This window comes from Mustela putorius, unplaced genomic scaffold (assembly GCF_011764305.1).
Source record: "Mustela putorius furo isolate JIRA1106 unplaced genomic scaffold, ASM1176430v1.1 tig00003853_pilon_pilon_pilon, whole genome shotgun sequence".
Classification (NCBI taxonomy): domain Eukaryota; kingdom Metazoa; phylum Chordata; class Mammalia; order Carnivora; family Mustelidae; genus Mustela; species Mustela putorius.
The window spans coordinates 43,046,798-43,069,565 of record NW_025422005.1 but is presented as its reverse complement, the minus strand read 5'-3'; the positions used below and the strand labels follow the sequence as shown (position 1 = coordinate 43,069,565).

Sequence of the window (22,768 nt, the reverse complement as noted above, 5' to 3'; positions counted from 1 at the left end):
TTATCCTCGAGGAGTTTTTACTAAAGCTTGCTAATAATATACATTTTTGGATCACTTACTGTGGGCCAGTGCCTACCACGGTGACTTGTATCAGGTTTTTACTTTGTTGTTGTTATTTTTTAAAGATTTTATTTATTTGAGAGAGAGAGAAAGCACAAGTTGGGGGTTTAGGGGCAGAGGGAGAGGGAGAAGCAGGGAGCCTGACAGGACCTTGAAATCCTGACCTGAGCTGGAGGCAGATGCTTAACTGACTGAGCCACTCAGGTGCCCCAAGTTATTACTTTTTTGAAAAAGTAAAAATCTAATGACATTTTAACCATGTACTCAAACAGGTCAAAGAAATATTGCACAAATGAAAATCCTTACATCTCTCACAGAGATTTGCACAGACTTATTTTTATTTTTAAAAGATTTTATTTATTTATTTGACAGAGAGAGAGCATGTACAATCAGGGGGAGCTGGAGAGGGAGAAGCAGGCTCCCCGCTGAGCAGGGAGCCTGGTGTGGGGCTGCATCCCAGGACCTCGGGACCATGACCTGAGCTGAAGGCAGACGCTTAACTAACTGAGCCACCCAGGGGTCCCTGTACAGACTTTTTAAAAAACATTGCTGTTAGGAGCCCTGTCTCAGGAATGCCCCTCTGTGGAGGGGCATCCTTTGGGGACTTTACCATCTAGTAAATGCTGGAGCATCTAGTGATGCTCCAACAGCCTTTTGTAGCTGTAGCAAGCCTTCTAAAAAATAACATGTGGCAGTATGCAGCTTTAAGCATACACATAGCTTTGGACACAAATTCTATTTCTAAGAATATATTCTAATGCAATAATTAGATAAGTGACAAATGAACAAAGATTGATAGCAATGCTTCTTCAGGGCAGGAGCTGGAAATGACTATGCATTTGTACATTAGAAAGCATATATATAGACATCAAATATCATACTTTATCAAGAGATATTAATCATATATAAATATAGGATGGATACTTCTGGTTAAAGATGGTGGAGTAAAGGGATTTTTACTCCATCCCCTTTCTCAAAATTCACTACACACAACAAAAGAATTATAAAAAGAAAGAAAAAAATTCCATCTGTAATGAGAAAGGATTTTCACTAAGTCCTGTGACATCAGGATTTTGGTGAAAAGCTGAGAACTGCTATGCTCTCCCAGAACTAGAGAACGTCACAGACACATTCAATAAAAGAACAATTTTTTTTATTGGGACTGAAGCTTTCTCAGCCTGCAGGTAGCTTCAGAGGAGGGGGAGTGTCCACAGAGGGCTGAGGTTACTAACTCAGAATGGCAGGGGTGATGGAGCTGAAGGAGAGACAGGAAGACACAGTAAAGGGGACTGCTGGAGGAAGCCTGCTGGACGGCGTCTTACCTCGGCCTGCCGTAACAATAACACAGGCTAGGGCGCCTCAACAGCAGACATTTATTTTCTCACAGTTCTGGAGACTGAAAGGCCAAGATCAGGGTGCCAGTATGGTTGGTTTCCCATGAGACCTCTCTTCCTAGGTTGGAGATGAGCACCATCTCCCTATGTGCTCACATGACCTCTTCTTTGTCCAGAGTGGGGCAGAGAGCTCTCTGAGGTCCCTTTTTTCTTTTTTAAAAGATTTTATTAGACAGAGTATGAGCAGGGGTGGGGGAACAGAGGATAGGGAGAGGGATAAGCAGACTTCCCACCGAACAGGGACCTTGACCCAGGGCTCGATCCCAGGACCCTAAGATCATGACCTGAGCCAAAGTCAGACACTTAACTGACTGAGCCACCCAGGTGCCCTTCTCTGGTGTCTTTACTTAAATGGACACGGATCCTCTAGTATCAGTGGCCTAGCCTGACCTCATCTAACCTTAATCACCACCTCCAGGCCCTCTCTGCAAACACAGTCACATTGGGGGTTAGAGCTACAACATAGGAACTCTGGTAAGAAGGCAATCAAAGCAGAGAGCATGTGACTGAAGGGGATTTCTAGCAGCCCCATTGCAAAGGAGGTAATAAACTTAATACGAAGGTATTTAAGACAGCTAATCTAAATGAAAGTTGCAGATTGCCCCAGCTGACTCCTCTTCATCCTTCTACACTCTGTTCCCAGCAAAAAATAAGCCCCATTAAAGAGTGATCAAAAAAGACCCAGAAGGGGACCGCTTTCGGTCAGTTTCTCCAGAAACAGCCTGAAGTAGGGACTCTTGTAGGAGTGCTTTATTGAGTAAGTGCTCTCGGAAAGCAGGATGAAGCAAGGGGAGAAAGTTAACCAAAGGGGCGCCTGGGTGGCTTAGTCAGTTGAGTGTCCAACTCCTGATTTCCCTTCAGGTTGTGAACTCAGGGTCGTGGGATGGAGCCCCACGTTGGGCTCCATGTTCGGCAGGAAGTCCGCTTGAAGATTCTCTCCCTCTGGCCCTCCCCACTAAAATAAATAAATAAATCTTTAAAAAAGAAGAAAAAGATATGGCTTCAGCTGGAGCCCCAGCCTGATCCCATAAGAAGCTCTGGATCATGAATGGCCCCTGAGCAGTAGGTATACTCTCACCTAGAGGCAGGGGACCAGGACTTTGTAGGACAAACGCGTCCATCGCTGGTCACCCCCAGGGGAACATAATCTCTCAGGAATTTCTGGGTGGGAGAGCTGCCGTTGAGGAAACATCAGGAAAAGGGGCATCTATCTGTGAGCCATGAGCCTCAAACACTCAAAGCAGCTGTGGCAGATGGGTGCACTGGCTTGGTGAGAGGGGTCCAGGTGTGTCCCCAGCAACAATCCACTTGGAGCTGTGCCTCTTGGAGTGGGGTCCCTGCAACAGTGGCCGCAGCCTCTCCCCTGAGAACTTGTTAGAAATGCAGATCTCCTATCCCAACTGCAGATCTGTTCAATCAGAAATGCTGGGCTTGGGGCGCCTGGGTGGCTCAGTGGGTTAAAGCCTCGGCCTTCAGCTCAGGTCATGATCCCAGGGTCCTGGGATTGAGCCTCGTATCAGGCTCTCTGCTCAGCAGGGAGCCTGTTTCCCCCTCTCTCTCTGCCTGCCTCTCTGACCAGTTGTGATCTCTGTCTGTCAAATAAATAAATAAAATCTTTAAAGAAAGAAAGAAAGAAACGCTGAGCTTAGGACCCATGAATCTGTATTTTAATAAGCCCTCCAGGTGATTTTGATCATGCCAAAGTTTGGGAACCACTGTACTATAGGGAACTGTAACCAGAGACTGAAAGAAATGGAGGGGGGGAAAAATAACAAAAATGAGGCGGATACACAACATACGTTGCAAGAGAAGTGAAAGACAAGAATTGCGACTCATGGTTATCTCTTAAAAAGGCAGAGCTCAGAGAAGAGATACAAGGATTTAAAGAAAAAAATTATAAGGCACAGAAGATGAACAGTGAGCTGCCAGCGCTAAGAAAAGAAACGGAAGCAAGAAAGCAAACCCTTTCAGAGCTAAAGCCGTGTAAGCAGCAAAGGGATAATGACAGTAATTGTAGCAGTCAGCGTTCAATTAGGAAAACTACATTGGCTCCAGATCTCTATTTAAAGCAGAGAGGGAACTAATGAAGAGGGTTTGTTACAAAATGTTGTAGAGGCTAGGAAAACAAATAGGAGAGGGGATGTGACCCTGAGTTGGCACCCATGAGCCACACTCACTGTTGACAGTGGAGGCAACGTCGCTGTCTCTGAGCAGAAGCCGTTGCCTTGGCTGGTGACAGCAGCACAGCAATCTCTCCAGCCAGAAGTGAAAAAAATTACTTCTTCTGCCCACCTTCTAAGTTCCCACCAGTGCTTTCCAGTGGCAAAACCTAATCAGAATGCGGCCTCCAGGCTTCTGGCTCCCTGAGATCCAGAGGGGAGTGTGGGCAAATGGGAACAGGCGAGAGCTGAGAAACTGGCGCAGTATTGAACCCAGTTTAAGAAGAATCCGGTCGGAGGAGAGAGCTTGAGAAAAACTACAAAATGAAATAGACAAGAACGGATTTTAAAAATAGTTACAGAGGGGCACCTGGCTGGCTCAGACAGTTAAGCTTCTGCCTTCAGCTTAGGACATGATTTCAGGGTCCTGGGATCAAGTCCCAGGTTGGGCTCTTGCTCAGCGGGAAGTCTGCTTCTCCCTCTCCCTCTGCACCTAACCCTGCTAATGTTCTCTCTCTCTCTCTCAAATAAATAAAAATTTAAAATTTTTTTTTAAAAATAAAAAAATAGTTATAGAGAAGATAGCAGCTATGAAGAACAGGGTATACAACACACCCAAAATTCTACTTCCTGAGAGTAGGACAAAATACAAGGAAAAGATGATCAAGGCAACTGAAGAGAATGTTCCTGAAATTTAAGAGAAGAAGAAGAAGAATTAAATCTTAGACCAGAAGAGGTTACATATTTGTCTTAGTTGTTCAGGCTACTGTAACAAAAATGCCACAGACTGGGGGGGCCTATCGTCAGTAGAAACATTTCTTAGGATTCTGGAGCCTGAAAGCTGAGATCAGGGTGTCGGGTGAGGGATGTCTTCTGAAGCAGCAGACTGCTTATATCCTCCCCCAGAGGAAGGGGGCAAGCTAGCTCTCTCAGGGCTCTTTTATAACAGCATTAATCTCATTCCGAAGGGGTCCCTCATTGCACATTCCTCCCAGTCCTACCCTAACACTATCATGCTGGGCTTTACGATTCAGGGTATGATTCCAGGGGGACACAAATCTTCAGAGTCTAGCAGTATTATAGAAATTTTGATATAGGAACAATCGACACTGGGACTAGGTCTTGAAGTTATTGAATCTCAGATTTGAAGAAAGAATCTGACAGGTCTCCACGTCTCCAAAAGCAAAACAAGCGCTGGGAGCAATCACTCGGGCTGGCCTCACTCTCCTCCTCTCATGACTGCTGGACCACAGGGGAGCAGGGTCTGTGAATCTCTGAGCTAAAGAGGCTGAGATACAAGAGTCTGAATCCCAGCCAGGGATCCTGTGGGCTTCAGATGACAGGCTGGCGGGGGCAAGCATGTCAGATGTCCCAGAGTACAGCATCCATGTGCCCTTCCATTTTTTATTTTTATTTTTTTAATGTATTTATGAGAGAGAGAGACAGAGAGCTGGGGGAGGGGCAGGGAGAGGGAGAGGAAGAGAGAGAATCTCAAGCAGACTCCCCATTGAGAGCGGAGCCCAACATGGGGCTCGAACGCAAGACCCTGAGATCCCGTCCTGTGCCTGGATGCTTAACCCACTGCACCACCCAGGCGCCACCGTGGTCCCTTCTTGAAAAAACTACTTGAGACTTTCAGTGATGTCATCTATATGGCAGAACAGGTATCCTGAATCCTTCTTCAGCAGACATCTACGCATGCCTTACAAAATGTGTTAACGCACCTGCTGAATGTCATGGCGGAACTTACTCGAAATGAAGTCATCCGTGGCCAGTTTAGTAGAATGAGAGTCCAAACCTGCTGAGCACTGTGCACAGTTCTTTGCCATCTCTGCCATGCGGAGTTACCCCACAAATGTCCCTTTCCCTTCCCGTGCTCTGCACGTTCCCATTGCAGGTTGTGGGAGGCCTGGCCCCAGCCTAATGCTAGCACTTCCTCCAGGCTTTCCCAGTCCCACCCAGCCCCACACAATTGCCCTCCCGTCTGCACTCCCTGAGCAGTGAGTCTTCATCTCAGCTCTCCCCCATCATCCTCGCTTTGAATTACAGTCATTGCCATGGATGCCTAGTCCCCCGTGAGGTTAAGCGGGACCTTGTCCTCCTGGACATTGCTCAGCACCTAGTAAGGAATCGGTGCCCAATGACAGTCTGAAGCATTAAACCAAAGAGAACTGACTTGGAACGCTTGGGGTCTACTTCACCATTCTGAAAACTCAGCTCTAGCTACTGTTGTTCACTGAAAACTGGGAACTTTCTCTGCATTTATAGGCATGAATTGGAGGACCATCTGAGGAGTGATTCAGAGGAGCACAGGCTTATCCGCTGTCTCCTTTTATGGAAACGGGGCTTAGGAAGGACGGGCTCGGCTGGGCTCCAGCCCCACTGCCCAGCTCCTCGCTCTTCGTGTACCCACATAAACTCATGCATGCATTGCTTTGGCAGGATGAATAGTTTTTTAAAAAAAAATATTTAATTTGTTTATTTGACAGAGATCACAAGTAGGCAGAGAGGCCAGCAGAGAGAGAGAGGAAAGCAGGCTCCCTGCTGAGCAGACAGCCTGATGCAGGGCTCCATCCCAGGACTCTGGGATCATGACCAGAGCTGAAGGCAGAGGCTTTAACCCACTGAGCCACCCAGGTGCCCCCAGGATGAAGAATTTTGATTCACTGTCCCTACTGTCCTACCTTCCTACCATTTCCCACTGCCTAAAAAGGGGGCCCAAGGAGGCAGTTGTGGAACGACTTAAAATAATAATAGCCTGTCCGTGGCATTTTCTCCAAGGCAGGCACAGTTCTGAGTGTTTTACTTACAAATCCTCTAGGCAGAAGGCATTACTAGTAATTGATTTTATAGTTCAAGATACCAAGGCAGCTTAGCCAAAGTCCCACAGCTAGCTGAAGTTAGAGATGGGCTTTGAATCTTGGCTTGTTACTTATTAGATCTAAGCCCTTCCACAAATTCCTCAACTCTGAGCCTTGACTTCCCATCTTTAAAATGGGGTAATAATCTCCTCTTTGAAATATACGAAGACTAGAGGACTTAATATATCTGAACATGGGTGCCTGGTAGATGATTAATGATAAGACTTTTAAAAAGAATAAAATAGGGGTACCTGGGTGGCTCAGTGGGTTGGGCGTCTGCCTTCTGCTCTGGTCATGATCTTGGGGTACTGGGATCGAGCCACGCATCAGGCTTTCTGCTCAACGGGGAGCCTGCTTCCCCCTCTCTCTCTGCCTGCTTCTCTGCCTACTTGTGATCTCTCTCTGTCAAATAAATGAATAAAATCTTAAAAAAAAAAAAAACAAAGAATAAAATAGCAGCATTAATGGTGTTCACATTGTAGTAACAATGGCCAACCCAAGGAGAATGTGTTTTCTTGGTAGAAAAATGGTCTCCCAAGTCCATTCTTTTATGTCGTGTTGTAAAGGTAGTTTGAATCCAATGTAAAACATTCTTTAGCAGGAATTCACAAGACAAAGGGACATTTAATATGTAACCCACGGAGAAGGAATGTTCTTCCCACCAAATGAGGCGCTCCCAAGCATATGGTATTTTTGCTGATCAGATTACACTGGGCTATAATGCAAGATAAAACAGACTGACACAAACTGGGAAAGAAAATGTAAGAATCACACCGAAGCCATCTCAAACGGCCTGAGATAGTTTAATCACTCTGTATTAGCTTGCTGCCTCTTAAAACATTTTCTTTCAAATCAAGTCACAGCTGTGTGTACTTTAGGCTGTGGCCGTCATAGACAAATATGAAAAGAAGCAGAGTTAAAACAGATGAATAGCAATGGCGATCCATTAGTCTGATGTAATCGAACACAAATGACCGTTAGGAGACTTGCAAAGACATCAGAGAAACCATTTCCAGTGTGAGCTTCTGCTTAAAAGAACAACGGCTTTCAATTCCTCATCTATCTCTCTCTCTCTCTCTCTCTCTCTCTCTCTCTAAACAACCAGCATGCTCTCCCCATGCTTGGTTCTAAAAGCCAATTTAGTGTTTGAGATGATCAAGTCCATAAATGGCAAACTGGGGAAAATGAGTCTGCCTCACATAAGGACCGCCGATTCTGACCGCTTGGTGTCAGAGTGGCTGGAGAGAGATGCCACGCCTCGGTAGGCTGCCTGTGGAGTGGGGCCTCTCTCACGTGGGGATGTCATGCGATGAATGTGGTCTCCGTGGGGACAGCATTGGGGGGGTATTTTAACATTCTGCTTACTTGCTGCTTTGTTTTCTGATTACAACTGTTTGGTTAGATGAGACCAGTCTGACCAGCAGGGGACATGAGTCCAGAGGTGAAAGCCACCTAGGCTGGGAGGAGACCCCAGAACTTGAGGAGCCCTCCTGTTGATCACCTAGCACTGGGGGATCTTTCCAGACTCGATGTGGAACTTTTCCAGAACAGCACGAACTTCCTCTGGATGGTAGTTCCAAGGGCCCGATTTCCCCTGCAAAAGAAATGAACCAGTGTTCCCAGATTTCCAGCCTGCAGGAATCGGTGGGTCTGGAGCTGGGTTGAAAGGACAGGGCTGGTGATGGCTACGTGGGACTTGTCAGGATGGTGTACTCCATGGCAGAGACAACCCTCAGGTGGATGAGGTCACCAGAGAGAGGGTGTGGAGTGGTGCCAATATTTAATGGGCAGATTGGACCGAGAAGTACAAGGAAGACCAGAGGGGGTGAAGTGAATACTTCCAAGAGGAGAAAGGGGTCTGTACAAATAATTATCTTCCATAATTAGACCTTCAGACAGGCCTTATCTTCTCTACACCTCCCAGCAAGCACCACCTGTCCTAAATCAGACCCACCTCTGCCTCTCCAGTCCAATGCCCTAGTTCAGCCCTTTTCATCTCCTACTTGAACAGCCATCCTACCTCCTGACTTTTCCTAGTCCTCAATCCCTGCTCCTTCCAGTCCACACCTCACCCAGGAGCCAGTGATCTTTCTAAAATACAGATCCAGGGGCACCTGGGGTGCTCAGTCGGGATCCTGGGATAGAGTCCCACATTGGGCTCCATGCTCAGCAGGGAGTCTGCTTGGGCCTCTCGCCCTCTGCCTGTCCCCCCACTCACATGCACACACTCTCTCTACTAAATAAATAAATCTTTAAAAAACTAAAATAAAAATAAAATAAGATCCAATCATGCCTCGATTCTGCTCAAAACTCGTCAGTGGCTCTACTTTGTCCCAAGAGGCACGCTGAACTCCTTGGTCCAGAATGAGACTCCTGTCACCACTGGGGACATGGTGACAATTCTCCATTCACACCCTGCCATAACCTGCCTCTGTGCCTTTGCCCACCTTCTCCCCTGTATTTGCTATGCTTTTCACTCACCCCGCTCACACGGCTGGCTTCCTGGCCTTGAGGCCCACGCAGTTGTCCCCACCTCTAAAGAGCCTACCCTTCCTCAGGGGTCAGGAAATTTCCAATCTGAGAGCCAAGTCTGTCCTGATGCTTCACACTCATTGATGTCTCATCTATACCGATTTTGTGCCACAGCAGCAGGATTGAATTGTAACCGGAGATGATTTGGCCCACAAAGTCAAAAATATTTATAATCAGGCCCTTTTCAGAAAAGGTTTGCCGATCCCTGCTCTGGAGTCTCCTAGTACTGGGGACACCAGAGCACTCAAAGTAAGGGGTGGGCCATTCGCAATTCATTCCTGTGTTGCCAGTACTGGCTTGGAGCCTAGCCCTGCTGGCCTCCACCATGCCACCTTAGAGCCATGTCTCTAGGGAAGAGAAAGGAAGAAGGACCTGAATCCTTGTGCTGTGGCCCTTGGCACCTCGGGAATTCATCTGCAAGTTGTTGCCCATTTCCCTGCGACAGTAGGGTCAGCTTGACCTGTGGGCAAGGAGCAGCCGTGTGGCTGGGCTTCAGGGGCCACGGTTTGAAATCCTTTCTGCAGCTATGAAACAGTTCCTGCCCTCTTAGGGGTGGCCAACGGTGCCCAAGTGGCCAGAGGCTATGCTTCTGTCCCCAACCCTGGCCAGGCTGGAAGCCCTAAGAGGGGCACAATCACCAGAAATCGAGCCGGGACTCGGCTCCTGCCTCAAATCCCTGCTTCAGCATCTCCAGCTGCTGCCTGTAGGGTTTGCTCTGCTCCCACTCCTACAACCCCCTCCAGGTTCAGGCCTCAGAGATGAGTGGCTTCAGACCCTCCCACCCCTGGCTCACCCCATCCAAAGGACTTAGAATTGGAATCAGAGCCTAGTGAGGTGTGACCTTGGGCAAGTCAGTGTCCTTCTCTGAGCATTGTTTATGAAATGGAAACAACCTTCTCTTGTTCAGCTCCAAACTAAGCTAGGGCTGGGCCAGTCTTCTGGGTTCGAAGGCAACAAGAGGCTGCAGCTCCAGCCCAAATGCTAGGGACTTTTCTGTGCATTATTTCACCTCCTGTGAGGTGAGGGTACCTCCCTTTTGCAGAAGAGGAAACTGAAACTCCACGAGAGGAGAGGACCTGGCGCTGGCCACATGGCTGGTACATGGCCAGGAAGCGACATGAATGCTACAAAGCCCTTTCTGCCCATCCCCATCCTGGACCCCATACCCCTGGTCACCTTGTAGAGGATCCTGCCCTCCCAGAGCACGTAGAGCCGCTCAGGCAGCGCTGCGTAGCGCTGGCTACTCTGGTTCTCCATTGTGTCCACCACCACAGGGCACTGGGGGTTCCTGTCCAGCAGCAAGCGGGCGGCCCTCAGGCGGTCCTGGAGATTCCGGTGAGTCCTGATGTTCACGTTGTTCTTAAAAGCCCAGCCATCTGCAAAAGAAGAGATGGGGAGTGAGCCTAACTGGCAGGGCGCTATTTTCTGCCCATTAAAAACCCCCATCCCCACCACATTTAACTGAGGGTCCCAGATAGAGGAGCCCTTAGCTCGATTGGGCCCAGTTTCCTACTATGAGTGAAGACACGAGCTCACACAGGGAGTTACTGACTGATCCAGCATGGAAGCCCAGGACTCCTGACTCTCAGCTCTTCAGCATGGAAGAGTCGACTAGTCCCATGCTTCTTGAACTGGAATGTGTATTTGAACGGTTAAAGGCAGATTCTGATTCATCTGTCCAGGTTATCAGTGAGGATCTAGCGGGCATCACCTGGAGTTTGTTGCTAATTCTTGGGCCCGAACCTAGACTGACAAGAAATGGGGCCCACCAATCTGTCTTAACAACCTTCCAGATGATTCTAACAACACACCGGAAGTCGACGAACTACTAGTCTAGACAATCTACCTCTTCTAATTATTCTCCACCAGAATGATCTTTCCAAAGGGCCAGTCTGACCATGTCATTCTCCTGCTCCCTGTCATCCACAGGGGAAATCCCAAGCTCCGCAGTGACCTGGCCTGTCTGCCCTGCACACCTCCAGCCTCTGTTCAGCCGATGGGTGAAACACCTGGGATTCCTTGACCCACCACCCCCGAGCTGCCTCTCACTTCCACCCTCTTCCTCACAGGGCTGCCTCCACCTACAGTGTGAGAACAGGAGCTTCTCTCTCCTGCAACTTCGGCCACTATGGCTGCCATTAGCTCTACGGACAGCTTCATGACAGCTTCATGCCCCTCAAGGTGAGCTCACAGCCAAGGACAACTGTCAGCCTGACAACCACCCTTCCTTTCAACCCCTAAGGAGTATTCTTACCTCTTGATCTTGCTACCCTCCAACTCATCATCCAAAAATCTCTGACAACATTACGAACACAAACTTTAATCAGATTTTTTTCTCTGCTTGAAAACCAATGACAGGACCAGCTCCTTAGCAAACATGTCACGATGCCGACCATCTCTCCCTACCTGCTCTTCTAGTCACGGCCGCTGGTCCTTCCGCATCTCGCTGAAGCGACTTCCTCAAATGGGTCTGACCCCCTCTTCCCTGTCTCCTTAGCATCTTTTCCATATTTGAGATCCTACCTGTCCTTTCAAGCCTCAGCTCTAACATGGGGCTCCTCAACGCTGCTACTGTTGACATTTGTGGCGGGTCCCGTGTGTTACAGGACATTGAGCAGCATCTTTGGCCTCACTAAGCACCCCGCCCTCCCTTCAATTTGTTTTTGACAACCAAAAACATCTCAAAGCATTGCCAGATGTCCCCTGGGGGACATAAATCACCCTCCGTTCAGAACCACAGCTCTAAACCCCTCTCCTCCAGGAAGCCTTTCCTGACACACGCAGCTATGTGTTAGGGGGCAAGCTCTTGAAGCCTCTGTTAACTCTGTTTCCCATCTGTAAAGGGATTAATAGGACCAGCGTTGCAGATGACTGTGAGGTAACTTGTTTAGAATTCCTAGTACTCGGCCTGTTTCACAGAAGCTGCTTTAAAAATATGAGTTTATCTTGCCTGACTCCCCCAAATAACAGACAGGTAGGAAAGAAGCCAGTTTTTATTCCATGCCACAGGTATTCTGTTACTTTGCTCTGGAGTTGCCCCAAATCAAACCTATTTAAGGCTGCTTGTTAATGTTAATTGGAAGGGGATTTTCAAATGGCCTCGTTGCCAAGGTGCCCTTCTGCCTTCTTACAGGAAGTGGTACTCATGTTAATGGGCTGAAAAAAATAACATAAAGTGCTACTGGCCTTGCCCTTCTACTTGCCCCGTTTCTGCGGAGCCTGGACCCAGTTAATGTGGTCATGGGATCCTTCGGAAGCCACGTGGCCTGTGTTTACAGTCATAGCTGCTTCCCAAGGTAAGGGAAGTTGGAAAAGTTTATCAGCAGAAATGGCCCCACCTCCTTGGTGCTTCAACGTGCTCCGCTCAGAAAACTTCCTCCTAGAGAAGCCGGCTCTTGGGACAAATTCACATCAAGATACAGGTGCCTGGCCACGGTGTAAAGTAACTATCACCTGCCCCAAGACATTGGAACTTTGTAGATGACAACGCCAGCTTACCTTCGTGTCATGTTTAGGCAGTCAGTCTTGTGCAACTGTTAACTTCACAAGGACCTCCTAGGGGAGGCTAAACTGGGATTCTGCCCCTCATCCTGCATCTGAGGACATGGAGGGCGGGAGAGGAACAGTGACTTGCTTCCCCAACCTTAACTGTAAGTTCCTGAGAGGCAGGAGCTGTGTGTATCTTTTGTCTCAATATCCCCAGGCCCAGCACAAGTGCTCCTTAAATATTGTCAGATGAGTGACCCTGTGAGGTTGGTCTTGTCATCCCATGTCACTGTTGCAAAAGTGGGCATGGAAAGTGAGTGCCCCAAGGTCACGTGATAGAGCTAGGACCCATAATCAGGTCTGAAACTCCGAAGTTCATGTCCTTCCCACCATGCTTCATGCCTCCCCCTAACTTACCTGGAGAAACAGGTGGTGTGTGGAAACCTGATTTGGGCCCCAGGCCCTGTGGGATCGGTGGACCACCTGGTAAAGTTCAACGGGCTTAGCCCACAAGCTGTAGGAGTTTCAGGGAGAGCTCTCCTGAATGGAACTCTCCAGCAAAGGAATAAGATGTCCCGTGAAGTAATAAAAATGTGTGACCACCTGTCAGGGGTGAAGAAAGAATGCCTGCTCTGGATGAAAGCTAGCTTGGGGCGGTGGGTCTCCAAGTGTGGCCCCCAGACCAGCAGCATCAGCATCAACCGGAGCTTGTCAGAAATGTGAATTCTCAGGCCCCATCCCAGACTTCACTGATGAACTCTGGGATGGGGCGGTCCAGCAGTCTGTTTTAACAAGCCTTCCAGGTGCTTCTGACGCTCACTAATGCTTGGGAACCATCGACGGAGAGGAACCACAGTGTCCCTTTGAGTCTGGAGAGTCTTAGGAGGGGTCACACATGTAGCTATGGAGTGGGCATTTCCCTTGTGACGTTTCAGGTCTAAATTCCTCCTACTAGCTCCTCCTCCTTGATTTCCACTGGACCTGTCCCTCTAGGGTGTTTTTTGTTTTGTTTATTTTATTTTATTTATTTGAGAGAAAGAGAAGGAAGGGGGGGGAGGCAGAGAGAGAGGGAAGAAGAGAGAGAGAGAGCAGAGAGAGAAGCAGACTTCTCAGTGAGCAGGAAGTCGGGCGCTGGACTCAATCGCAGGACCCCAAGATCATGACCCAAGCGGAAGCCAACCGACCGAGCCACCCCGGTGCCACCTCCAGTTTTTCTGCTCCGTGTGCTGGTGGAAAGCACAGACTGTGAAGTTACTAAGTAGTGGGTAATGGCAGCAGGCACCGAAAGAAGTAGGTACTCCATGCAGAGCAGCTCATGCCCTCATTCCTCTTCCTCCTCTCTCCCCAACCTTGACCCTGGGCCTGGGGAAGTGAGGCAGGAAAGAGAAGGTAGGCAGAGGCAGAGGCAAGGAGTGTCTCAGTACCTGATGCGTGTGCTTCCTCGATGTAGATGATGAGGAAGTCTGCCATGGAGCAAAAGTCTTCAATAAGTCTCTTGAACTGGTCAAGTTTGAAAAGAAACGAAGGTCAGGTACAACTTCCAAAATTTAGCACCAGTGGCCTGTTGCCTGAAACAGGAATGGAATCATCAACAACCAGTCCTCTGCACACAGCCTTGGTTTGTCAGTACCATCTTCGCTCTGGATGCTCTCACTTCTGGTACTTTCCTTTTCCCTCGAAGATGGAGCCAGGCCACAATGAGGGGACAGATGCCTACAGAGCCTGACTTAGCAGAGGCTGGAGCCAGTTTACTCCTCTCCACAAGGAGGGGATTTTATCAGGGGGTCTCAGTGGACCACCTGCAGCTACTAGGTGGTAATTCAAATAGTGTGGGTCCCTCCCAGGCAGTTTATGAGGTAGGCACAGATCTGTCTTCTCAGGTGATGAGATTAGAATACCGCAAGGTAGGCCATTTTTCTCCTTGTTTACAGACTTGCTTCAGGTCACACAGCAGGTCAAGTGTGGAGTTAAAATTAGTACTCTGGCTTCTAGACGCTCAATTCAGAGTTCTTCTCATCCAAAGCCCCTGTTCCCTCATTCACAAATGGACATAATAATAATACTTACCTTATAGGATTGTTATAAGGATCATAGGTAGTACGGATAAGGGAGTACAGATAAGGCCTTAAAGTGGTGCTTGGCCCAGAGTAGGTACTCAATAAATGTAGGCTGTTGTTATCAGCTATCTTGTCCTTGAGCTAGGAAGTGGAACAGGCAGCGAAGGGGATGCCACAAAGGGGAATGAGGGGGAGGCCCAAGACTGGCTACATGATTTGCTGGCTCAGTGCAAACTGAAAATGCTGGGCCCCTTGTTCAAAAGTGGAGTGCGTGGGGGAATTGCCGTTAAATATATGAAAATAAAAAGGTTTGCTTCTGTGGCCTCTCTCTTGCACTGGCATGGTATTTTCTAGGTACCATTTAATGTCAGACTCTCACGAACATAGGGATAGTCATAGGGCAAATGCAGTCCTTCATAGTCAGCCAGGAACCCTAAAACTTAGTGCATATGTGCCTGTGTGACTATGGTGACCGGCTACCAGCTTTCCTCTCCCTCCAGCCAGCAGGCCAATGCACGATGCCCCAGTCACCGTATCATGAGAAACTGAACTAGACATTTACCCTCCCCACATGCCCACCACCCACAGGGTATCACAGCCACCATTCGGGAATGCTTAGGCTCCTTGCTGGGGGAGGGGAGGAGGCAAGAGGCTTCTCCCACCACTTTCCCCCAGTCACCTGACACACTGCCCCATGGCACCGTTAGCCCAGCATGGAGATGGCCATTTCCATGCCCTGCCTTGAGAGGCTCCCGGAGGCACACACCCGACCACCCCAGCCTCTCCTGTGCCTGTGTCCAGGTCCTTTCTGGGGTGAGAAGGCGGTGGCAGTCACTGGGAAGGAGCGGGAAGGAGGCAGGACCAACCCTGCTTCTGAGGGTGGAAGAGCGGACATGTCCCAGAGAGCGAGAAGGCTGTGGGAGGCCGGATCCCACATGACCAGGGCTCCAAGTCCCTTGAAGTTTCCATTGTCCCATGAGGCTTCCCTTAAAAAATGTAAATTCCAAGACAAAATGATTAAGGATTTCAAGATGGCTAATGCAGAGCATTAAACCCCAAGCACAGGGCCTTCCCCTGTGTGATTCACTGGTCCCACACCCATGAAACCAACCCTGGGCGGGAGCCTTCCACAACTGCCCCACCTTCAAGGAGGAATAGCCCTTGGGAGCTGCCAGCACCCCGGGGGTCCCTGTGGCCAGAGCGGACACGGTGGAGGCCTCACTGAGGTGTGCTCTGTTAGAGCACAGCAGGTAGAGCATAGCAGGTCATGCACTGTGACATGTCCCGTAAGAGAGTTGTGTCGCCCAGGCTACTTGTTGCCCCTGGAGGGCAGAGCCCTCCCCCGACACACTGGGGAGCGGTTCAGCAGAGAACAAATCCAGCCTGGCTTTGCCTGCATGCAATTTCTTTTCTTTTCTTTTCTCTTTTTAAGATTTATTTATGTATTTGACAGAGAGAGTACAGGTAGGCAGAGGGGGAGGGAGAACTAGGTTCTCCTCTGAGCAGGGAACCTGACGCAGGGCTCGATCCCAGGACCCCAGGATCATGTCCTAAGCCAAAGGTGGACACTTAACCTACTGAGCCACCATGGTGCCCCTGCCTGCATGCAATTTGAGGTCTATTCAGTGGCAAAAAAACAAGTAAACACATAAATGTGGTAATTCCAAATTGTGATAAGTGTTTCGAAAGAGTCCATAAAGGAGTGACCTACTTTAGACAGGTGGGTCAGAAAAGGCCTCTGAGGACATGCTATTTAACCTGAGAAATGAAGTACAGGAAAAAGCCAGCCATGGGCAAAGGGAGGAGGAGGGCATTCCAGGCAAAAGGACTCCATCCTGTACAAAGGCCCTGAGGCAGGACAGAGCTTGGTGAGTTCAAGGACCTGCAAGGCCACTATGACCAGAGCCAGGCCCAGGGAGCGGGTGGAAGGTGGAAGGGGGAGGGCGGATCCCAAGAGGCAAGACTGAAGAAGCAGGTATGAGCAGGGGTGGGGGAGGGCAGGCTCTCCTACACCTTGGTGAGAAATCTGGATTTTTATTCTGGGTACAGTGGGACCTCGTGGAGATATAAAGCAAGGACGGTAGATATTTATTGCATTTTTGGCTGCCTGTTTCCTAGTCGTCCTTCCTAGGTGGACTTCCCTATTTTGTATGGTATTAATAGGAGCGTACGCCTCTATGGAGGACAGAGGGGCCAGGTCTGTTCTTTGTCCCGGGCAGCCAAGGCATAAGTAAGCAGTGGCCCAGCTGGGTTGATTGGACCATCCCACAGAGATCTTTGGTCCTGAAGTCACTGAGACAGCAGAACTGGTCCGTGGCCCAGTGGCAGGGCTCCTGTCTGGGTTGGGGGAGTCCTGGGGGCAGGCGTGTCAGTTCCCAAAGCAACCAGAGTGACAGCAGCATCCAGGCCTGACTTTTGATGCTAAAAGTCCAGGCCCAGCGTTCCAGGTGTGGTTAATTCTGGGGGTCTTGTAACACGTTCTTAATATGTTCTTGTGTGTGTGTGTGTATGTGTGTGTGAGACTAGGAAAGCCAGAGTACGTTTCTGTGACTTGCAGGCCAGACCCCTGACTCCCACGGTAGAGAGGTATAATGAAATGTGGTCAGATTTACACCCGAAGATCATTCTATGGGGAAAGGCCTGAGGATGGGAATGGAAGTGGAAGGATCCAGTTAGGGGGTGCCAGAGAAATGCGCATGAGAGATAATGGGAGCCCAGGTTAGTGTGAGGGCCGCGGAGAAGGTGAAAGATGAAACTGACAGGACTTGCTGATGGAGGGGAACCGAGGGCATCTTAACTTGCTGATGGTGTATTTTGTTAGTTAGACCCTCACCTCATTGTGCAATGGGTTTGAAGAAGTTATATGTATAGTAAAATATATTTTTTTAAGATTTTATTTATTTTATTTGACAGAGATTACAAGTAGGCAGAGAGGCAGGCAGAGAGAGAGAGAGAGGAGGAAGCAGGCTCCCTGCTGAGCAGAGAGCCCGATGTGGGACTCGATCCCAGGACCCCAAGATCATGACCCGAGCCGAAGGCAGCGGCTTAACCCACTGAGCCACTCAGGCACCCCAATATTTTTTTAATTAAAAAAAAATCATGCCCGTCTGGGAGGCACAGAACAAAAGGGAAAGATGGCAAACAAAGCAGTCTTAAGTCGCATGTATTCATTATAACTGAACTAATATTTGATTGAGTTTCCTGGTGGCCAAGTAAAGAGAGAAGGGATTGATTATAGAGTCTTCATTTTTCAGTACATAAGTAGAAATTTGGCCAAGGAAATACAAAGCTCTCCTTGTCCTTGGCTCAGAGATTTTCTCTTAGGAGGCCCTAGGGAGCACTGAGTGGGCCCCAGTCCTTGTTGGATGATTACACAAGTCCTTGCCCATGTGACAGGACTGCCCGGGCCTCATCAGGGTAGTCTCAGAGGCAAGTCAAGACTAAGTGGCCAGCCACTGGCCTCCAATGACCCCAGAGAGTCATGCTTTTGATAAGAACCCCAAGACTTAACGTCAGGACCAGTGCTAAATATTAGCTATCTGGAATTTTGTTTTTAACTGGAAAAAAAAATTCAACATCACTGATTAGGAAACTGGACGAGACAGAGCCATGTGTTTAATTATTTATAGTGTGGTTGGGTGCAGTGATCAGTATGGAGGGCAAAGTTTAAGCTTAGTTCCCTGCTTTCCTGATAGCAGAGAGGAAGGATGGGTACAAGGGGGTGACAGGACGGAGAGATGACGGGACAGAGGACTGGCAGTCTGCCTGTGTGCACAGGCCACGGGGCAGAGGACACCATTTCAGACATTGGGCTAGCACTGTCAAGTCCATCTTGTCTGTAGAAATGGGGAAACAGCCCTGTAGAACCTGGACTTGAACTCACCATTATGACCGCCAGGTCAGGCTCTCTCTCTCTCTCTCTCTCTTTTTTAAATTTTATTTATTTATTTGAGAGAGAAAGAGATCACAAGTAGGCAGAGAGGCAGGCAGAGAGAGAGGGAGAAGCAGGCTCCCTGCCGGGCAGAGAGCCCGATTCGGGGCTCAATTCCAGGACCCTGAGATCATGACCTCGGCCGAAGGCAGAGGCTTAATCCACTGAGCCACCCAGGTGCCCCAGGTCAGGCTCTCTTAACAGAGAAAGCCCATTTATCATTAGTAGATGACCTCTCCTAAGTACACTTGGGGAGATTTTAGAAGATAATAAACAGGGGCTGAAATAAATCCGGTTTCCTATTTACTCCCAAGTACCTAGAAAATAAATGGTCCAGACTTGCCTTCTACCACCACTCACCAGTTAAACTGTGTTTTGCTCTGGGAGCGTGTGTACCTCATGTGTGTACACCCAGGGGATAGGAGGGGGCTGGGAATTCCTCTGGACCTCTGTCATCTTATCCAACAACAACTCCACTACCGGAGAGCCAGAAGCTATAGGTTCTAGTTCAGGCTCTACAAACACTTGCCATACGACTGACTCTGAGCAAGTAATTTACTTCTCTGGGCCTTTGTATGTGAAAAATAAAAGAACTGCTTCAGATTACCTGTAGAGTCTTCTGGACCTTCTGCTTTTTGGCTGTAAAATGAGTTCAGATTTATACCCAAAGCATCAGAGTTTTTTTAGTGGCTGGTGGGTTTCCAAAGCAGTTACTGGATTGCTTTCTATTAGGCATACCTGATCATTGTTAACACCCTGCTTGAAATTCTTCTAGAATTCACCAATACTGTCAGGTTGAAGTCTACCCTCTTCAATAAGACACATAAGATCCTTTAAACACTGGTCCCTGATGCCGTGTCCAGCCTCAATCTTCCCCATCTTCATGCCCGCCACAGCCCCACTTCTGCCAAAACTGACCAATGGTCCTCCACAGCTCGGCCCTCTGTAGTTCCTCTCCTCTGCCCTGCTCTGCTCCCCACTGCCCTTTTCCCCACCCATCCCAAGGTTTCACTGTCTCTAGATAATCAGCTCACCATTCTCTTCTCCAAGAAGCCTTCCTCTGCCTGCCTCCCTATCTCATCCCACTTCTTCCAGAACCCTCCAGTTCCCTCTCTCACTACACCATCTCCCCCTCCGGGCTATGAGATTTTCCAGGGCAGAGACCAATCATGCTGAGGTCTGTACCACCAGCATCTACTATTTCAGCACCATTCAGTATCATTATTTTTGGGTCCATATGCCAAAAGCCAACTCTGTTTTATGGGTAGATATTTCTTTTGTCTCTTGGTCTCCCTCTCTTTCCATTCTTCAGTCGCAATAGCAGGGAGCAGAGACCAATAGAACAGTCTTTAAAATGTAAACTGGTCCACAAAAGTGAACAGCTAAAAGAAGCAAGTACATTCTGGAAACTGCCGTGAGGCAAGTTGGCTTTCACATAACTGGTCACTAGATGGATATTTGGCAAACTGGCCTGGTTCCAGCACAACACTTGGCCCACAGGAGATACTCCATAAAAGTTCGTGGTTATTCTCATTGCTCTTATTATCAGGGGTCACTTAGTGGATATTGAATAGAAGGGAGGTCATTTGTGTACTGCAGTTGTAGAGTCAGGAGCAAAAAACTCGTGCCGTTCCCTCTGTTCGAAACACTGTTCTCTTCCCAAGCTACAAAAATCTTTCTCGTTTTTCAAGGCCTCATTCCAAACCCACTTCCTCCAGGAAACCTTCCAATCCCTGCAGGCAAAGTTTATACCTTTACAGCCTCCCCCATCTCACAGAACTGTGAGGATCTCTTTATGACATCAACCTATGAAGACAGATGAGTCTATGAAACCAAATAGACTCATCGAGGAAAGGATGAAGTTCTTACCTAACTCTTAGACCCTGGCATCTAGTTGGGGACTGGGCTAATGAATGTTTGCCAAGGTGCACTGGAAAGAATGAGATAAGGAAGTCTAGATTCTGGGTCTGACTTGGTCACTCCCTAGCTGTGTTACGTCTGCCTCTTAGTGCTCACTCCATCTCCCTTCTAAAGTGAGAGGATTGGATTAGGCCAACGTTTCCCAAAGGTTGTTCTTTGGAACCTGGGCATTTCCTCAGGTGGAAAGTCAGGGGTTGTATGTTAGGAAAATCAGATAGTGTTTTCTCAGTTTTTTCAAGTTTTGTTTGTTTTTAAGCTTCAGGGCTTCTCAGAGCTTTTTAAGTATGTGTGTGTTCTATGAATTTCCAGGAGGAGGGTAGGGTGTGCAGGGTTTCCCAAACTATTTCAGTCAGGAAACTCAGTGTGGTAAAGCTTATCCGTGGGCTTTGGTTTCCAAAGAACATGTTTGAAAACCACTAGATTTGGTTGCCTATTATAACTTGCCTCAGGAACCTTCTCTACTCAGTCTGCTGGGTCTAGTTCCTGGGAACTCAGAGATGAATGAGACACAGTTCTGTCATGAGGCTCCCCATCAGGTGGGAAGAAAACACTTGTGCTTGGCAGCCAGAGGCAGGGTGGAAAGACTCAGAGTCTGTGGAGAGGGGCAGATGCAGAGCCATGAGCCCAGGAGAGAGAGTGTGTGCCTAGCTGTAGGGATCTGAGAGGGCCTCACGGAAGGGGGACAGGAGAGCAGGCCCGGCTGGTGTGGGGTTTTGGACTGTTGGTGAGATACAGGAAGAGCCAACAACACCAGCAAGGCAGAGAAGGGAGAGTACGAGGGATGTGCCAGGCTCAAGGGTTCTTCCAGAGGCTAGAACTGAGGGGGAACCTGTAGGTGAAACTGGGAAGGGGAGCAGGAGTTGGCCTGGAAGGACCTTGAATACAAGGCTGGGCCTGGGCTTCATCCACGGGAGGACTCTATGTGCCCAGAATGTGCAGGCCAGTGAGGGCAGGATACAGTAACCAAACACCCCCATGTGTAACTACCTACACGGTCAGACGTGATAAAGAAAAGTTGAAGACATTAAGTCTGGATGAGGGGCTGAGCTAGTCTGGGGGAGCCAGGGTTGGCTCATCGCAGGTAGCGTCACCGAGCGGCAGTGTGAAGGGTGAGCAGGAGCCCACCAGGCAGAGCTGAAGAGCGTGTGGAAGGCGCTGAAGGCCAGTATGTTTGGTTTGCGGGTTAAGGGCCTGGGAAGGTGAAAAGAATCTAGAAGTCTCAGTTTCAGGAAGTGAGAAGAGGACAAGAAACCAAAAAAGAGAGCAGCTAGAGTAGGAGAATTCTGGACTTCCCAACCCACCTCCCCACCCACTTCTACACCCCCATTCCAAGCACATCTCAAGTTCGCAACTGTCTCCTCACCATGCATGAAGTCCCAGATGTTGCATCTCTGTCCTGAGAGCTGGACTACGGGACAGTTGGGTGCCAGGCCCCCGGGCTCTGTCCTGTCCTCTAGTCGCTGCCATCGGACCTTCAGAACAAACCAGAAATACTGCATGCTGTAGAAGGTCGGGGCCCAGTTGTCATAAGAAAAGTGGGGGTTCTTCTTGTTCATGGCCAAGATGTGTTGCTTGACTCTCTCCGGAAACAGTATCAGGCACACTTTGCCCACGGCCACGTGCACCACCACCTGCAAGAGGACCCAGAACCTCTTCAGCCACAGCCCTGGCCCGGGCAGCCCCATCTCGGCACACCCAGAGCTGGCTCTGAGGCCGGTGGGAAGAGAGGACACAGCCAGGCAGTACTGGGCGGAGCTGAACAAAGGTGCAGGGTGGACGAAGCCAACCCGGGACAGCAGGAAGGTGCCAGGACAGAAGGTGTCTGCCTTCCTGTCAATGCAATGGAAAATTCCAAACCAAGTGCTCAAAGGTCTGTTCTAATTATTATCATTTCTGATCCTTCACCTTAACCTTTGAGAGATCCTTGGGCTGGGAGACTGCAGAACTTAAAGCTTCTCTCTGATAAATTTTTAAAAACAAATACGTAAAAAGGTCACACTTAAAGGGACCCTGCGGTCCTTTAGAAAGGCTCTGTTGCAAGTGAGTTCTAATAATAATGATTCTTTTAATAATGTAAAGTGTTCCTTTATGGATGAAAGATGTTTCTTCCACTCACAGCTTCTAGCTGATGGTTGAGTGTTTCTGGAGGCATAGTCCTTCCTGGAGGATTTGGGTCTGGAGGCTCCCCAAGCAGAGACATAGCTGGCCCATCCCCAAGAAAATCTGGGCCTGAGACTCCCTGTAGTGAGTGTGTGTGTGTGTGTGATATAAATACAACAGCCTACACTCAGCAGGGGGAGGTCTAGAATTGGGAGGAGACAAGTAAACAGAAAGTTATCATTTAGTATATTAAGCACAGAAACAGAGG

The 22,768-nt window shown here is 48.8% G+C and overlaps 1 protein-coding gene across 1 annotated transcript; it reads right to left on the bottom strand.

Annotated features, from left to right (window-relative positions):
- Positions 1 to 7,261: 7,261 nt before the first annotated feature.
- DIO1 (iodothyronine deiodinase 1) lies at positions 7,262 to 22,153 on the bottom strand. The gene is made up of 4 exons (XM_004751574.3): positions 21,764 to 22,153; positions 13,917 to 14,060; positions 10,183 to 10,382; positions 7,262 to 8,068 (listed from the first exon to the last, which is right to left on the bottom strand). The coding sequence occupies exons 1-4, from the start codon at positions 22,083 to 22,085 to the stop codon at positions 7,976 to 7,978; spliced, it is 759 nt and encodes a 252-aa protein (XP_004751631.2). The 5' UTR covers positions 22,086 to 22,153; the 3' UTR covers positions 7,262 to 7,975.
- Positions 22,154 to 22,768: the final 615 nt, after the last annotated feature.